This window comes from Trachemys scripta, chromosome 5 (genome assembly GCF_013100865.1).
Source record: "Trachemys scripta elegans isolate TJP31775 chromosome 5, CAS_Tse_1.0, whole genome shotgun sequence".
Lineage (NCBI taxonomy): Eukaryota > Metazoa > Chordata > Testudines > Emydidae > Trachemys > Trachemys scripta.
The window spans coordinates 85,180,275-85,197,529 of record NC_048302.1 but is presented as its reverse complement, the minus strand read 5'-3'; the positions used below and the strand labels follow the sequence as shown (position 1 = coordinate 85,197,529).

The 17,255-nt window shown below is 39.9% G+C and overlaps 1 protein-coding gene across 2 annotated transcripts in view; it reads left to right on the top strand.

Moving 5' to 3' along the window:
• Positions 1 to 3,063: 3,063 nt before the first annotated feature.
• Positions 3,064 to 17,255, top strand: part of TUSC3 (tumor suppressor candidate 3) — a 285,711-nt gene continuing 271,519 nt past the window's right edge. For both annotated transcript variants that reach the window (XM_034772412.1, XM_034772411.1), the window contains exon 1: positions 3,064 to 3,217. In XM_034772412.1, coding sequence (XP_034628303.1) covers positions 3,101 to 3,217 — 117 coding nt within the window. In that variant the 5' untranslated portion in view covers positions 3,064 to 3,100. The remainder of the gene's footprint in view (positions 3,218 to 17,255) is intronic.

Sequence of the window (17,255 nt, the reverse complement as noted above, 5' to 3'; positions counted from 1 at the left end):
GCAGTAGTGCCCTAGATGGAAATAACACTTGCAATGACTTTGAATATTTTTTTCACTCCTACATGTCAAGGCTAACTTCCCTAGGATTAATAAAGGTCAGTCTTTTTTTAATGTAACCAATGCTTCCCTGTGTTAAAGTATAATTAAAATAAATTTTAAAAAATATATTTTCGTGCCTGTATATCCGCATAATTGTTCTAGGTTTGTTATGTATTCATGGGAGAAAGGGCTTTTGAATGATATCCTAACTCTACTCATTTCCTACAGCACTTCCTCAATTACAGGAAGGTTATCAAAATTTCCACAACTGGATGACCTGCAGCTGGGAGCCAGGGTGGGGCAGCAAGTCCCTCCTGCCATGCTGCTGAAAATGATACCATTGAAATTATGAATTTGTCAATTTTTATGAATCAAATTACACCTCCCTTACCTTTCTATTATTTACTTGCCCAGAGAATCAGATCTTATTGCATTATGCTCCCAGACAACGTGCAAGTCACATACTGGCCTGAAGGGGTGCTTGGGCAGTGAGTTTGCCCCATGACAAGATGGTATGCCCTTGAATTGCTGATAAAGTGTGCTTTAATATAACATTAAGGGAAAAAAACACAGCTAAACAAGCACCCCATTAAATATGAAGAAAGATAGGAAATTGATTACACATTTTTATAATTACAATTTTGTCCAGCTTTGTCATTCTCCCACAGTGCAATAATACTTTCTTGCTAAGACAAATTTTGTTTGATCACTCATCCCTTATTATACTAATAGTGTCTACCGTTCAGCAGACTCTCTTAGCTTTTCTTCCAGCTCCCTCCATTGTGTTTCCCCTTCACACTCATATTCTTTCCAAAGTCTCTGGGATCTCTGTGCAGCACAACTGGATGGTCCCCTGACACTCTTGATCACTTCCTATTTCACAAAACTCACACGAGTTGCTTGAAGTAATCCCTTCTCTACACTGCTCATGTCCTTGTCTCTCTTTTTCATAGCTCTTTTTATAACAGACTGAAAGTTGTCCACAAGACTACAAAATCCTGGCATCTCCCTGAGAAGAGGCAATCTATCCTATCTTATCAATATTATGGCAGAATCAGACACATCAGAGAGCCTAAGTTAGTATCTCTCTCAAATACAGAGAACCGCATAGCTAATAAAAAAAGAGAATTCTTGGTTATACCAGGTGCTTTCCTAGTTGTCCCAGATACATGGATTACAGATGTTTAATGCTGTCTAAAATAACATACAGCATATTCAACATAATGGTAAAATGTTAATTTCTGAACAAAGCAAAAATTATTATTTGAGCACAAAACAGTGTTTAATGTACTGCATAATGTTGTAGATGTAAATTATTTGGTTCCTCAATCCTATCTAGTAATATTTTATACAACATTTCATGAAAACATAGGTGCAATTCATTAAAATGGGCTCTGATGCAACACTGACACCCAGACTTAAAACTACCTGAAAAAGTTGTTTTAAAAAAAGAAAAAATAAAGATAGTTAGTAAAATGTTGTGTTATAAGGAACTGCCCCTTAGGGAGATTTGTGTTAAACTTGGTTTTACTTAATTTGTCCAGAAATGATGTGGTTGAAGAAAAAGAACATAAATTATACTAACAAACAGTCTTAAATACTGGATCCATTGTTAATAGTACTAAGTCCTTTGCTTGTAGAAATTGTCAATCCTCTCAGAGGGCAAAATACCTCTTGCTTGGAAAGGGAGCATTAGAGTGGCCTCTGCTCAACAAGCTGTCCTTGACATACACAATATGGACAACTATCATCTAGTAACTTCTCTTACTTATTTTTAGTAAGCTTGTGGAGAAAGTTGTAGTGAGAAACTTTCACAGTATCTAGATACTTTTGATTTTCTTGACCCTTGTTAAGTTGGGTGAAGACCTGACTTTGGCTCAGCATTTGTTATATTGGTCAATTATCTCTTCCATTCTGATATTACAGAATCTAATCTTCACTAATTGTCTTCAATACTGTTGATCATGGGGTGTTGCTGACTTGCCTCTGGAGCTTGGTGGGAATGGATGAGGCTCCCTGTCAGTGGCTTTGTTCTTTTCTCCGAAAGATCTCAGTGGATAGTCACGGGCTATCCTCTTACTCCTCTTCTTGAAGGACTCTTAAGTGTGGAGGGACCCAGGGTGACATTTTGTCACCCCACCTGTTCAGTGTGTATATGGTGTCATCAGGAAGGTTAAAAAAGGAAGTTAGGGTAGTATGGCATTTTCAATATGCTGCTCACACCAAATTGTATATTTGTCTTGTCTGACTAGTACAACAACGTCATCCATTGCCTCAGACAATGTCAATGGGCCATCCACGGATGAAAGAGAGCTGCTTGTAGGTCAAACCAGACAAGACTGAGCTGGGAGAATAAGTTGTAGGCGATGACAGAAACAATATTATTTCTTTTCATGGTGGGAGTGCCTCAGCTATTTAGTCACCCGAGTTTGCAACTCATGGATGACTTTAGACCCCCCAGCTGTTAGATGACCATATTAACGTAGTAACCAGGTTGGTTTTTTACCCTGTTGGCTTTGTCAGGAGGTTGCCTAAGAGTCAAGTGCCATGCCTGATCTTTGACAGGTGTGATATTAATCATATATTAAGCCATAGGTGCTGGAACTAAGGCTGTTGGGGGTGCTGCTCCACCCCCTGGCTTGAAGTGATTTCCATTATATATAGATTTTACTATTTGATTCTATGGCTCTCAGCACCCCCACTATACAAATTGTTCCAGCACCCCTATATTAAGCTTCAGCCTCTGCTGCCTGTGGCTGGAGCTGTGTGTTTGCACAATGAATGGGACTTGAGGGTGCCCAGCATTGGGCAGGATCAGGCCCTATTTCAGTGTAACCTTCGGGAGTGGCCTCTAAGAGTTGTACATAACACCCTCGTGAGCGCCTGAGACCTGCCCCAAGCAGGAGAAGGGCAAGCGGAAGAAAGAACTACATTTCCCAATCGCCTTCGTGCTGCAGGCCGCTTGTGATTGGCCGGAGTCTGCGTCCAATCAGCGAGGAAGAGGTGGCTAACGGTGCGGCAGGTGCTCCCCAAAGGAGGCTGGGCTGTGGGGGGAGGGAACATGGCGCTGGGTACCAGGGCATCGCGGTGGCTGCTGTACCTGCCGGCCGGGAGTTGCCTCCTCCTGGTGCTGCTGCTGCTCTGTGTGCAGCTCGGGGGCGGACAGAAGAAGAAGGAGGTAGAACCGTTCGCTCCTGTCTGGCGAGCCCCGGCCCGGGTTGGGGGCAGGCTTGGGCTGCAGGCTGCCACTCCCGGCCCTATGAGCCCCATGCCCAGGCGCGGCCCAGGCGGGGAATGGGGGTGAGGGGTCTCGTTCACGTGACTCAGCCGCGCTCTCCCCTCCCGGATTCGACTCGCCTTGCGTTGCAGGATGGGCTGATCCCTCCCCCGGGCTCTGGGGGCTGCCTGTGCCCCACAACGCCGGGGTCTCTGCACGCTGTCATTCGTGCCCCATCGCCGCCTGGGTCCGCAGCCCGTGGGTGATCCCCCCCCCCCTTTTCCATCTTGCTCGAGGCGCTGACACCCTGGCGTGGATTGCTCCCCAGCCCGCTATCCATCGCCTGGATGGCTTCCTCACCCCACTCTGTAGGAACATGTAAATTGCTGATCCACAGCACTCGTTCTAGTTATGTCAATACCCCTTAAACTTGCCTGTTAATACACTGCAAAACAGGCCTCTCTAAAAAGACTTAATTATGTGCAAATTGATAACTGACACATCTCCGGACTAATTACAACAGAATGTTGGATAATTTTGATTTTACTTTACATTCACAATGTTGAAGTTTTATCTTGTTACACCGTTTCACCCTGTGTTTGCCTCAAAAGAAGTCCTGTCCTTTTGAATTTGGCCCTAAATGTAGTTTTTAAATAAAGAATATAAAGTCAATGGGCGTGGTTCTATATGCCTTTTTCCCAATTAAAACACTTTTAAAAACAGGGGAAGAGGGCTAGCTTTACACTGTGTGTTTGGGCTATTGCAGGAGACCTTAATGTGAAATTGACTAGACCTAGTTGTATGAATAATGAAATTGAATGGTATATGTTTGTTGTTCAACTGAAAGTAATGCCAACAGAGAAATAATCACAGTGTGCTTGTGTGTACATTGAATCTCAGTTCTAAAGATCAAAGAAATACTTGTAAACCTATACAAGACTGGGAGGGGGGGAAGTAGGAGATTAAAAAACAAAATACTAAAACCAAAATCAGTTTAATGATTTCCAAAGTGCTGAGCACCCAACAGTCCCTTGGAAGTCACTGAAATCTGAAAAATACTTAGACATCTAAATAGTGATTTAGCTGCTTAACTCTTTTTGGACTTTCCAGCATAAGAAAAGGAAACAAATAACATAGAGTAGGTTCAACTTTCTGATGCTACAATTAACCATGTTTTCTGGATTTAAATACTTGCTTGTCTTTTTCAAACAGTAAATATGTTTTTAGGACTTGTTTGTGTCTGTGTCTTGGTAAAATACTAACATTGCAACTAATGCTTTGACACTTGTAGCGCAGCTGCCACACCACATGCAAGATGGATGAAAACATATTTTTTTTTTAAAATGGGTTAAATGGGTTCTTTTCCTCATAAGAAAATAATGGTAACTCAAAGCGAAGTGGCCTTTGAGAAACACTTTTGGTAACGTATGTGTGCATCCTCATTTTACCACAGAGATGGCAAGTAACAGGATCCAAATGGATAGTCTTTCTTGTTTAGCTATTTTTTTTATTACAGTACAAGTTGCTATTGCTCTTTTCCTCTCAAAAGCTTCTACTCAGCCTTCTTGCTTCTAGCAAATGGTTCTCTCCCTCTTTATAAGATCCGTCTACTGTTGTAATTGCTACCTCTTCCTTCTTCCTCCAAATTTCTCCTATACTGGAGTTGAATTTGTCCCAACAATGTACATGCTTTCAGAATCTAACAAACCATATACAATGTTTTTATTTTTAATATACATTTATAAGACATAATTTTGCTAATTGTGTGTTAACTTTGTGTTCTGCATTTACTGTAAACATATACTGAGAGTTTAACACCCCTCATCCAGCACCAAATCTCATGAATTGAAACCATGCAGTTATTCGTCCAGATACAGTGCGATTAGAGCTTGTATGTGCTAAAAATGGAGCCTGTAAAGGAAGGAGCTGTCATAAACAGATAGTTAAGGGTTAATGCCTCTTTTACCTGTAAAGGGTTAAGAAGTTCACCTAGCCTAGCTGACACCTGACCAGAGGAACCAATGGGAGGACAAGATGCTTCAAAGGGAAGGAGGGAAGTTCCCTTTGTTGAGTTTGACTTTTGACTGGAGGGAAAAGCTCCAGAATTCAGCCTCTTATTAAGTAGTGAGTATTAGTGAAGGAAATAAATAGGTTTATTTCTTTGTAACCTGTCTTCTCCATTTAGAGGAATAGTCAAATTTGGGGGGGGTGTGTGTGAGACTAAGGGTTTACCCAGGGGAGCATCCTCTGTGTTTGGAATCTGTTGTCTGTGAGAGTAGCTGGTGTGCTAATCTCTCCTAGAGGGTTTTCTTTTACCTTTCTTTTCTTTAATTAAAAGGCTTTTTTCTTAATACCTGATTGATTTCTCCTTGTTTTAAGATCCAAGGGGTTGGATCTGTGTTCACCAGGGAATTGGTGAAGAGTCTCTCAAGGCTACCCAGGGAAGGGAAATAGTACTTGGGAGTGGTGGCAGCCAGACCAGATCTAAGCTGTTAATTGAGCTTAGAGCTTCTCATGCAGGTCCCCCACATCTGTACCCTAAAGTTCAGAGGGGGAAGGAACCTTCACAGGAGCTAACAGATGATATGCTGAAGGAGTGTTCTTGAGGGGAAATATATGAAGAGGACTGTGTCTCCATGAGGATAGAGTGATCAAGGAGGAGAATAATGGAGAAAAGAAACGTCGTGATTTGGTCAGGAAAAAGTTGTTGGTGATTGAGAGCCATTTCAGTGGGATTAAAAGGGTAGAAGAAATGTTAGAATGCACCACGGTAGCTACTGGTAGAGAGGAAATTGAAGTAATAACAATAAAATGTGTACTCAAGGAGGTTGAAAGCACAGAAGGAAAGAAATGGGATCAGAAGAAATTTTTTGATTTTGGGGGGAGAGGTGGGATAAACATGAGGAAGGTCAGGCTGAGTGGTTAAGGACTAGTGGAAGAGAACATGAGACTGCTTTAGGCACTTCACGGGTCCTCGGCTGAAGGGAGAGAGGGTGGAGGAGTAAAAGGAAGCAATTTACTCTAGGTAGTGTTACTTGTTTTTAACTTGCAAAATCAGTAAAACCTTGGTTGGAGTGGGGCTTGTGGGATGTTAGGGAAAAGGGCTCCATGAAGTAGAAGAATTAGAAGTATTGGCAGGGAAGACAATTTACATGAAGAGTATGAACATAGATTTCATAGGGGGTTAGAGTTCACACAGGAAGTGGATGCAAAGCATCAGTCATGATTGCAGGATGGTAGGAAGAGGAAGGTAGAGTTATATGTGTGAATCATATGATCTACTGAAGAGAGGGCAGCTATTGAGGGAAAGAGCGAGTGGAGGAAAATAGAGAAGACTAAGATGCTGATGGTCTAATAGCTTATTAGCAAAGAATCATTGCCTAAAGTTATTATGAAAGCAATTATAAAATAATGTTGCTATTTTAGTACATCAGAATCCAGCAATTTGATCTTTTCCTGCAGAAATTATATACAGTTTTTAAACTGGCATGCAAATGTTTTAAAGTTGAATATGTGAGTTCTTAAATTCTAACAATGGAGGAAGGAATTTGTGTTAACTGATAACTTGCCAGCCAATATAACCCATATTGCTGAGCTTAATAAATAGTATGTTTTTGCAGTGGTTGCATATTTCTATAAGTACATTCTTATTCCTTTGCTGCATTGAGCTCGTTACTAATAATCTTTGTGCTGTTCTGTATTACGTACATCATGACTATCTGTAACTGAGGAGACAAATAGAAAGGTACAGGCCCTCCTCTATACACATGCACAAAATCCAATAAGTAATAAGGGATAAAGAGAGAACTTCTTGGAAAGTGACTAGAGTGGAGAACAAGATAGAAACTTCCTCTGCTGGCTCACATATGAGAATTAATTTAGTTGGGAGAAACTTCTTTTTGGGCTTGATTCCCACATGTTATACAGTGCCTTTACCTCAAACTGCACTTCCTCCAAATGTAAATTATTAGCCTGATTTGCTGGTCTTGGATTAAAGAATCATCTCAATGGCAGTAATTATATTTACGGTATATTTGGTTTGCTTTGCTTTGCTCTAGTCATTAACATGATTTGGTTTTCAAGACAGCTATTTTAAATAGTGATGCTGGTTTAAAAAATGTGTGGCATCTCTAGAAAAGCGTTTATGATTGTATTCACTGCTCATATTTCCTGCACTTTGATAGTTTTTCAGATCATTATTTATTGTAAACTAGCAATAGACTAGTTTGTCTAGTCTGTAATGACCTGAACTTTGAGTAAAATGCATTTGAATTCTATGTGATGGCCTGTAAGCTTGTCGAATTTGACATCATCCTAAGTATTTTCTGTTAATGATTCCTATTTGTCTTGAGATTCATTAGCTGATATGCATGGAAAATAGACAGTTATGGTGGGAAGAAGGCTATATTTGGGAGGGAAAAATCTCTGAAACAGCTAACAATCTTCCCTATCACTTAAGATTAAAGATGAATGTCTCATTCCCTACCACCTTCCACTATGTGCAGTTGTCTGCTCTGTGAAAAGTGAGAGTAAAGTGGGTGTAAATAATATTAAATCCGAATGGCAGGTATTTTTGATATACTTTCCTTTCACTTTGCACATGAGCAAATGACTGCACAAGATGCAATGCTGTGGAAAATAAGGCCCATAAATAAAATGATTTTTTTTAAAGTCACTATTCCTACAATCTGTAACTTGGTCAGTGATAAAATACTTCATCCTAGCAAGCAAATCTTAGTCTCCACAAACTAAGTGTTTTAACACTTGATGTATATTTTAACTTGGGTTGGTTCATAATAGTTTTCCAGTGAGAAATTCTATACAGACTCATAGTTCAGGAAGCAATGGAAGTTGATACAATACAATTTTATTTCAGGTACAATTTACTTTTGCCTATTCTTTGTGAAGGAACTTGTATAGTAAACATAGATAATGTGACTCACATGGTATTGGTATTGTACACTTATTTTTGGTTGTTATGCCTAGATACATTTTTCTATGTATCTGTAATAAATTATACAAGGTGGAAAACCTGCTCTTTTGAAGTCAATGGGAATTTTGCCATTGACTTCATTGGGCTCAGGATTTCACTCACATTCATTTTAAATGTATTAACTGGATTTTTTTTTATACTGAATGAAAACTCAAAGATACTTTCTCATGGTTGTCACTTTACATATGAACAGATGTTGGCTAAATGGTAGTAATAACATGCTAATTTAAGAGTTGCTGAAAAATTTTAATGCAAGACAACAGTCTAAAATGTGAGATACATCAATCTCTATGCATATAGTCTCTTAACATTTATTAGTCTAAAGACTTTATACTATTTGTTATAAATTGCTAAATCTTGAGGGACAAAAAATCTTGCTTTTTGACCATGTTGTCCTTTTCTTCAGTCACCATTACTCAGTAAGCATACGTTTAGTTTTTGAGAGCCATATTGTGCTTCATGCACGCTATGCCTGCCTAAGGGGTAGTAACTCATAGAATATCAGGGTTGGAAGGAACCTCAAGAGGTCATCTAGTCCAACCCCCTGCTCAAAGCAGGACCAATTCCCAACTAAATCATCCAAGCCAGGGCTTTGTCAAGCCGGGCCTTAAAAACCTCCAAGGAAGGAGACTCCACCACCTCCCTAGGTAACGCATTCCAGTGCTTCACCACCCTCCTAGTGAAATAGTGTTTCCTAATATCCAACCTGGACCTCCCCCATTGCTCCTTGTTCTGTCATCTGCCACCACTGAGAACAGCCGAGCTCCATCCTCTTTGGAACCCCCCTTCAGGTAGTTGAAGGCTGCTATCAAATTCCCCCTCATTCTTCTCTTCTGGAGACTAAACAATTCCAGTTCCCTCAGCCTCTCCTCATAAGTCATGTGCTCCAGACCCCTAATCATTTTTGTTGCCCTCCGCTGGACTCTTTCCAATTTTTCCACATCCTTCTTGTAGTGTGGGGCCCAAAAAATAGGGAGGCTATGACTTCAGTATTCTGTTGGGGAACATGCTTTTCTATTCAGTACATATTCTCTTATGCTAGAAGTAGGGGGATTGGTCCTTATTGCATTTAAATCTAATACTGGAGTTATTTGCAGAACTGCTATGGGAATGCAGTAATTTACTTCAACACCTCTCTGTTGCAGACAAGAAATGTCTGATTAAAAGTGGTATGTGAGCTGCGTTCTCTAACTGTATGTTTATCTTTGGTTGTTTATATTGTTACTTCAGGACTGGATGTTCATATTTGGAGCCTACTCCTCTTTGCAGCTATAGAGTGCTATTATACACCTCATGACAGAATCTCTGGGTTTTGTCACTGCTGTGCAACTGTTCTTGCTACTAGACACAGTGAACTAGATTGGTTAGCATTAGTGTTCCCATTACCATAACTTTTATTATAGTTGAGAATTGCTTACTATACACTACTTTTGCTGTTGTCATGTACTTTAATGAAAATAGATATAATAGAGCTGGGTGGAAACTGAATTTTTCATTTCAAGGGGAATGTTGTGAATCTGATTTTTCCTTCAGTTCTGAAATGGAATGAAATCAAGAACTGAAATGAGATTTTTTTTTTTTGAGTCACTTCTGATCAATCTAAATGTTTTAATCTGATTTTATTTTATATTGGATATTTAAAATATTTACTAACATTTGATAGAGATAATTGAAATGTTATGTTTCCAAAGTCGACATTCCATTTTAAGCTTATCAAAATGCTTTTTTTTTTTTTTTTTTTTTTTTTAATTTTTTTTTCAATTTTTCTTTCAAAAATCTTTGTCTAACTTTGTCCATTTCAAGCAAACATTTAGCCCAGGGGTTCTCAAACTGGGGGTCACAAGGTTCTTAACTTGGGGATCATGAACTCTCAGCCTCTACCGCAAACCCCACTTTGCCTCCAGCATTTATAATGGTGTTAATATATAAAAAGTGTTTTTAATTTATAAGGAGGGGTCACATTCAGAAGCTTTCTATTTGAAAGGGCTCACCAGTACAAAAGTTTGAGAACCACTGATTTAGCCTTTGATGAATTGGCATTTTCCAACTGGCACCAAAAATGATCTTGTGGTTAAAGCACTGGACTGGTACTCAAGAGTTCAGTTTTTGTTTTCATATCATCCATTGTTTCCTGGGTGACAAGTCAGTCAATCTTTGTGCCTCCAGTCCTGTTCCTAGTCATCTAGTTTCATTTTGTGTCCCTTTTGTAGACCCTATCTTGTCTGTTTAGAGTATAGACTTTTCAGGGCTGGGATTGTCTCTTAATGTGGTCATATAGTGCCCACCACAATAAGGCCATAATGTATACTAAGGGCTCTCAGCGGTACTGTAATACTACTACTTCACGCTTAGTAGTAGTATTAATGATGATCAAATTCAGAACCTCCATTTGAAAAGCAATATCCTAATAAAGACACTTCACTTTTCATGTAAGAATCACTGCTTAACTATAGAATACCATCATGCAATCTTTTCTTTTTGCATCAATTAGTAAGGCTACATCCTCACATGGAGCTAGGAATGTGATTCCCAGCTCGAGTAGAAATACTTGTTAGTGCACTAAATATAGTCGTGTATCCGCAGTAGCGTGAGCAGTGGCACAGGCTCGCTGCCCTGAGTACAGACTCCTCCAGACCTAGTGCTTAATTTGTAATGAAAGAGGTGCTGAGGCTCAAGCAATTTTTTTTACTTTCATAACTGATGCAGCAAGCCCAAAGGTGCCGGGGCTATTAACTGCCAAGCATAGAGGTTCTGGGGCTCAGCACTGGCACAAATTAAGCACTTCCGGGACCTCACAGATACATATTCAGGGCTGCTGCATGCTGCTGTCTGTGCTACTGAGGCTTCACTAATATTTTTAGCGTGCTAGCTTGAGTATGCCTGCTCGAGCTGGGAACCAGCTTAGATTCAGTCATTGCTCAGATTGTTATTGCTTTGTCTTCAAAAAAGCTTGTGGCGCTCTTCCTTTTTCAACATAATGTTCCTGCCACTTTTCTGTTGCTGTTGGGCATTGCTGATCTTGAAAGGTCTAAAGCTTTCTTTCCTCTACATCAGTGTAACTGCAAGCTTGGAAATAGAAGACTTTTCTATAAAACTTTGGGTCATCAAGTATTGCGTTCTTGTTCTATGAGTGGTGTTTACAGTGTCATTAGTTGCAGTGTTGGATTCCTGTAGCTATACAATATTGGAAGCTATGGCATTGGATATTGTGTTTTCTTTACAACTGTAGAGATAAATTGAGTGCTTTGTGGAGTATATGGTGTGAATTAATGGACTTTGCTTGTGTTTGTCAAGCTTTTCAGTAGAACACTCTATAGGCTTATATGAAAAATTAAGGTAAGTACTAGGAGGTAAAAAGAACAAGAAGTAGCCTGAAAATGGTGTATACCCTCGTATGCTTCATACAAGTGTGGTAATTTCAGTGTATGTCCCTTCTCTTCTGCTAGCAACCATCTGTGGAAACAGACTACCAACAGTGGAGGGCTAAAGCTGTGGATAAGATGGAAAAGAAGTGAGATAGGAAGGAGGGGTGGGATGGATATGGAGAGCTGTTTACATATTTTTATGGAAAGAGTTGCCATTTAAGTACAGGATATAAATTGCTGTTGGAAATGTGATGGGGAACGGCTCTTTTCAGTGTGTTATAGTCCCTTCCACCCAGCTTTCTGTCCAGTATTTGAATCTAGCTTTAACATCTATGAAACTTTTTGATTTCATATGGCTTTGTTAACCCAGCAGGTGGGGGGCGGGGATCCAGTTCTACCGGTTCCAGATGCTCAAATATCTTGAGTTGGGTCCCTAAAAAATCAAAAGATTGGGTTAAATCATGAGATTCTATTTACTGATTGCTTGATTTGGCTTTTATTTGCCTTTGAGCCTTTAGAGTACACTTGAGTTGTTTTCTTGCTTTTCTCCAGATTTTTCTCTTGAGAGCTAGACTTTTTTTAAAAAAATAAATGGAAGCTAAGATTCTCTAATTGCAGAAATCCAGGAGCTGGGGCTTTAAAAAAAAACAACAAATATGGTCAAACTTGTGATTAAATTATGAGTTGGGAAAAATAGGAATCACAGCCATTGCTTCCCTCTATCCTTCCCAGGGAAAACCTGTCCTCTGACAAAACCTTGGCTTTGCGTGTTAAAGGCTGTTTTTCATTAAGCCATCTTAGTAATTACATAAAAACATCCGGAACTAAGTTGCTAGCAAATTTCACCCTTCATGAAGAAATCTAATTTTTCTCTGGTATTGAAGCTAACTGCACACAAGACAATCAAACAGCTTTACAGCTGCCCTTTCCCAGAATCTCCCTGCATTGATAGATATGGGTACTTCATTGGCCTTCAAAACTTTTGGAACCCTTCCTATCTTTCATAAGCTTTTTTTTTTATTAACAAAAAAAAAAAAAGATAGTGGCTGAACCGTTTTTAGTTTAATTCTTTAAACAGCTGGGATGAATTCCATTTGCTCTTGGAGATCTGACACTCCTCCATCCCCTTCTGCTCGGCTGCCCAACCTGACCCTCCCAGAAGGCAAGGAGGCCAGAAGCAGTCATTTTGAGGGTGCGCTCGAGGACAATGCCCCAGCCAACGTACTGGATCCACAAACCTCCTTCCTCAACTGCCTCTGGCCTTTCCGGTTGGCCTGGTCTCGTATCACCTCAGACCACTGGGTGCTTGATACAGTTTCTTCAGGCTACACCCTGCAATTTATAGCAGACTGTCCCTCTTCAGGAATCCTTCTCATGAGCAACTCCTCGTTCAGGAATTCAAAAACCTCCTGTGCCTGGGGGGCAGTGGACAAGGTTCCTCGGAACATGGAAAGAAGAGGATTCTACTCCTGCTAGTTCTGAAGGCAAAAGGGGGCCACTGGGAGCTGAGTATCTGGGTGCTGGAGACAGGAGCACTTCTTAAGCTGTTTTCAGTTAAGTCTGCAGCTTTTGGGGAACATGGTTCAGACCTGGGTCTGTGTTTGCAGCAGGCTAGCGTGTCTGGCTCAACAAGAGAGTGTACTGAAGTCCCAAGCTGGCAGGGAAAACTGGCTCAGAGGTAGTCTCAGCACATCAGGTGGCAGTCCCAAGGGGGTTTCTGTGACCCAACCTGTCAGACATTCCATTTCCCGCCATTCTACCCCTCTCGGAGTTGCTGGCAAGAAGGAACTGAGAGGGCACAGGGCCAGTGGGGCCTGCTATACCGTCACATGAAAGGGGCATTCCAGATGGTGCCACAGCTGGCCCTACAGATAGAGTGAAGGCAGAAATCTCCAACAACTGTGCACATGGGTGCACACACACCTAAAATGGAATGGACATGAGCAACACCTCTTGAAGAACAACAGTTACAAAAAGGTAGGAAACAGTTTTTTACAAACTAAGATGTGGGAAATCTTGAACCTTTGTGAAAAGATGCTCAGGGTCTTGACTGCAAAGTGGAGAAATATATTAATTTGTGTAACTTGGCTTTTATTTTATTTTACATTGGAAGGAAGACACTGTTTTTGAATCGACTCAAAGCTTGAAGTTTGCTGTCTTGAAATTTTGGGGGAATTAACCAAAATAAGCTATGTCTGAAAATGCACAGTAAAATTATTTGAATGTAATTCTAAATGTTGCTCTCTAGCCCATCAAAACAAAGGAGAAAAACAAATAAACATGCTTGCTGGACTAATTCCTTTTCCCCTTTATTCATGGGTGCAGCACAACCCCATTTAAACCCCTCTAATGGAGATGTTGTAAAAGTGTGGCATATATAATTGGGCAGTTCGTGTCTAAATAAATCATTACAGAAAAATGTAAAGTAGTCTTATTTGTTGAGTATGGGATATGAAGAAAAGAATGCTTAGAGCAGCCTGATAGCACTCTTGTAATTAGATTGCTGAAACTTTGTTTCTGTCCCAGATGGCTCCATTTGGCAGCCTCATGCCATAGACGGATCAGCAACTTAATTGATCTTTCTTACCACTCTGTTCTGCAACCATTTATGCAGCTTTTCCTATGTGTGTGCATGAAAAATACGGATTGTATCTGCTTCAGTAAATGCTATGGATAAATCTTATTTAGATGGATTAGACTGCATAGCCATAGGGAAAAAGTGTATGTTGTTGGATGACTTATTGCTTAGAGGCTTCAGACTGAATAATATCATTTGAACAGAACTATTTATTTGTATGAAGGTTGCATTTCATTGGGTAAAATAAACTAGTTACCAAAATAAAATGTTAACTGTATGCTTTGACCACTTTACTGAGATCTAAGATAATTTAGGTAGGCATGAGGAGATTAGACTTTTATCTTTATGTACAGTTCATTGGTTTTCTGCCTTCTGTAACATCTAGTGAATTTAATCTTCGTTTTTTTCATGCTGAAATTTTACAACGATGCGGTGCCATGATGAAGTTAAGTATTAAATTACATTTGGACTTACTCTGTGTACAGTGGTCCTCAAAGCAGGATTTGAAGTGGATGAAGTCATATTTTTGCATGCTATTACCACCATATACCAAGTCTGCTATACCCAAACAAATACATTAACACATTAGTACTTCCATCATGCTGAATTAGTTACTTATTGTATGGAAGAGCTAGAATACTAAGTGACTCTACTTTGGTCACATTAAGGAATCCTATAAAGTAGAGATGGAGTCTAACTTCCCTCCCAATGCAGACATGTTTGGAACACTATTTTCTCTAGTGTCTTGTGTAGTCTGTTTTATGGTTGCTGAAGTAATGAGGTTTCCATCATTCTCAGTGAGGCTGTTCTCCAACCTTTACAACTTACTAGTGGGACTACTCCCTGGCTGCAGGAAGCGCTGTACCCCTTCCCCACTTCCTGCCCCCATCACTCCTCTGCCGCAGATGGGAGGGTCACTGTATGGGAACTGCCCCCGCACCCCATCCACCCACCTCCGTGCATTTGGAGCCCATTCCACACCCAGAACCGCCTCCACTGAGCCCTCTGCATTCAGACTGCCCTAGTCAAGCCCCCACCCCTGGACTTGAATCCCTACACTGCTGAACCTCATCCCCTGCATCCAGAGCCCCATCCTCCAACACATGGATCCCTGCTTCACTTCATCTCACCACCCCACCTCTTTCCCCCCCAAAATATAGAAGTCAAACTACACCTATGAACATGGAATGGCACTGGTGACTACTTTGAAGAAGCAATTTGTTGCTGAGAGGTGAAATAAGTAAAGGGGGGATATATGAACAGAAAACTAGTTTTAAAAAAGACTTTGGGGATTAAGACAAGGATTTTTCAGGGACCTTTGTTTAGACTAGCTTTCATTGGTTAGGCAAAATTAGGGTATTCCCTTGCAAACTGCACCCCAGAATCTCACACATAGATTAGATAGCTATCTATCAAATTGTTTTCTTTGTACTGCCAGCAATCAGATTTCAGTAGAATTTGGGGAAAGCATTAGTTGGCTAATATGACATTAACTGCAATGTTTTACTTTTTCACATTTGTCACAATAGTTAGAACTTTAGGTAGATCTGTTGTACCTTTCTGACTTTTATTTCCAAAAGATGCTAAAAAGATTTTCAGCCGCTATTTATACTGTCATTGAACCTTCGGAGAGCTTTCTTGCTATCTATGGATCTAGTAGTAGAGCATTGCAAAAAAATCAGTGCAAAGCAGATTGATTTTCCTGGTGATGGATGACTAATGTTGATAAGATAGCTTCTTATCTGTGAATAACCATGTGTCTTAAACAGAACTTCTGTTAGTGCCATATAAACATGTATAACCTCCATTAATAAACAACTTTCTATTGCACCTCCCCTCTTCCATACTCATTAGGGACCAGATTTTGCTACCCTCGTGCTGAATAGTAGCTTGTTCCATGAGTAGTTCCACTGAAGTCCATTTTGGAGTAAAAGTTGTAGAATCTGGCCCGATGAAGATCCACAAAGGACTCCTGACCTTTCTGCAAGGTGCTGATTTGAGTTTGGGGGCAGAGATGAAAGGTGTTTTGCAGTGGGTTGATTGTGACCTTGATTGTGCAGGTAGATTAGCAAAGCACAGATTAAAAAAAAGGCAAAACCAATATAACAGGAAATTAATAGCTTTAAAATGTTTTTATATTGCATGACTCTAATTGTATTAAATATTGACTCATTTAGTAGCATTACCAACTTCAAAATATTTGTGCTAGATCAAGGCATTCCATATAGAATTAGAAAATGATTTTTTTTAAGGGATATAATTTTGAAAACTATACAGTAGTAACCTTTTCTTTCAGAAACATTGTAAAATGATCTTGCACTATTTTTCTACTAAATTTAAATCTGAAGATTTAGGAGGAAAAACAATTACATTCTGAGGGTGGGATTTTCAGAAGCATCTAAGTGATTTAGGAGCATAAATACTATTGAACATTAATGAAGCTTGTGCTTCTAATTCACTTAAAGGCTTTTCAGAATTCTACTAAAAGTTCATCGAATAACTTTGCTTACTTAGGATGCACTGGAAAGAAAATGGAGTACTCCAGACATCAATGCTAAGAGTGATGTGGCTTAACTTTGAGATCACTTTCATGTCTGTAAGTGGTATCTTTATCAGATGTACCTAGATGGTATGATATTGAGATATATGTATAACTCCATCCAATATGTGTCCATATTCATTGTTTCTGTTCCTTCTCTTTCTTTATCTCTTGAGCAGAGGACACCTCTCTAAATATTTCCATTGGTAGTAGTTTATCCGTCAAACAATCTTCCGTCTTGCATTGTAACCTTTCCCAACCCTCATTAGGGGATCCTTTTCACAAGAACTTGATAGAATTCTAAGTTAGTTCACTATTAGTTGGGTGCCATAGTGGAATTCCTGAACAGTTTTGAGGGAAGGGATTTTATTTCATTGTATTTACTTTCTGATCCCAGAGAAAGAGAGAGAGAGATTGGCCTGTGAACCATTCCAGGCCTTCAGCAGTTCATCAGTTTAATCAGAAAGTTCAAATTCCATATGCTTACTGTAGTCTCAACCATATCCTCATCCACCTAAGACTGG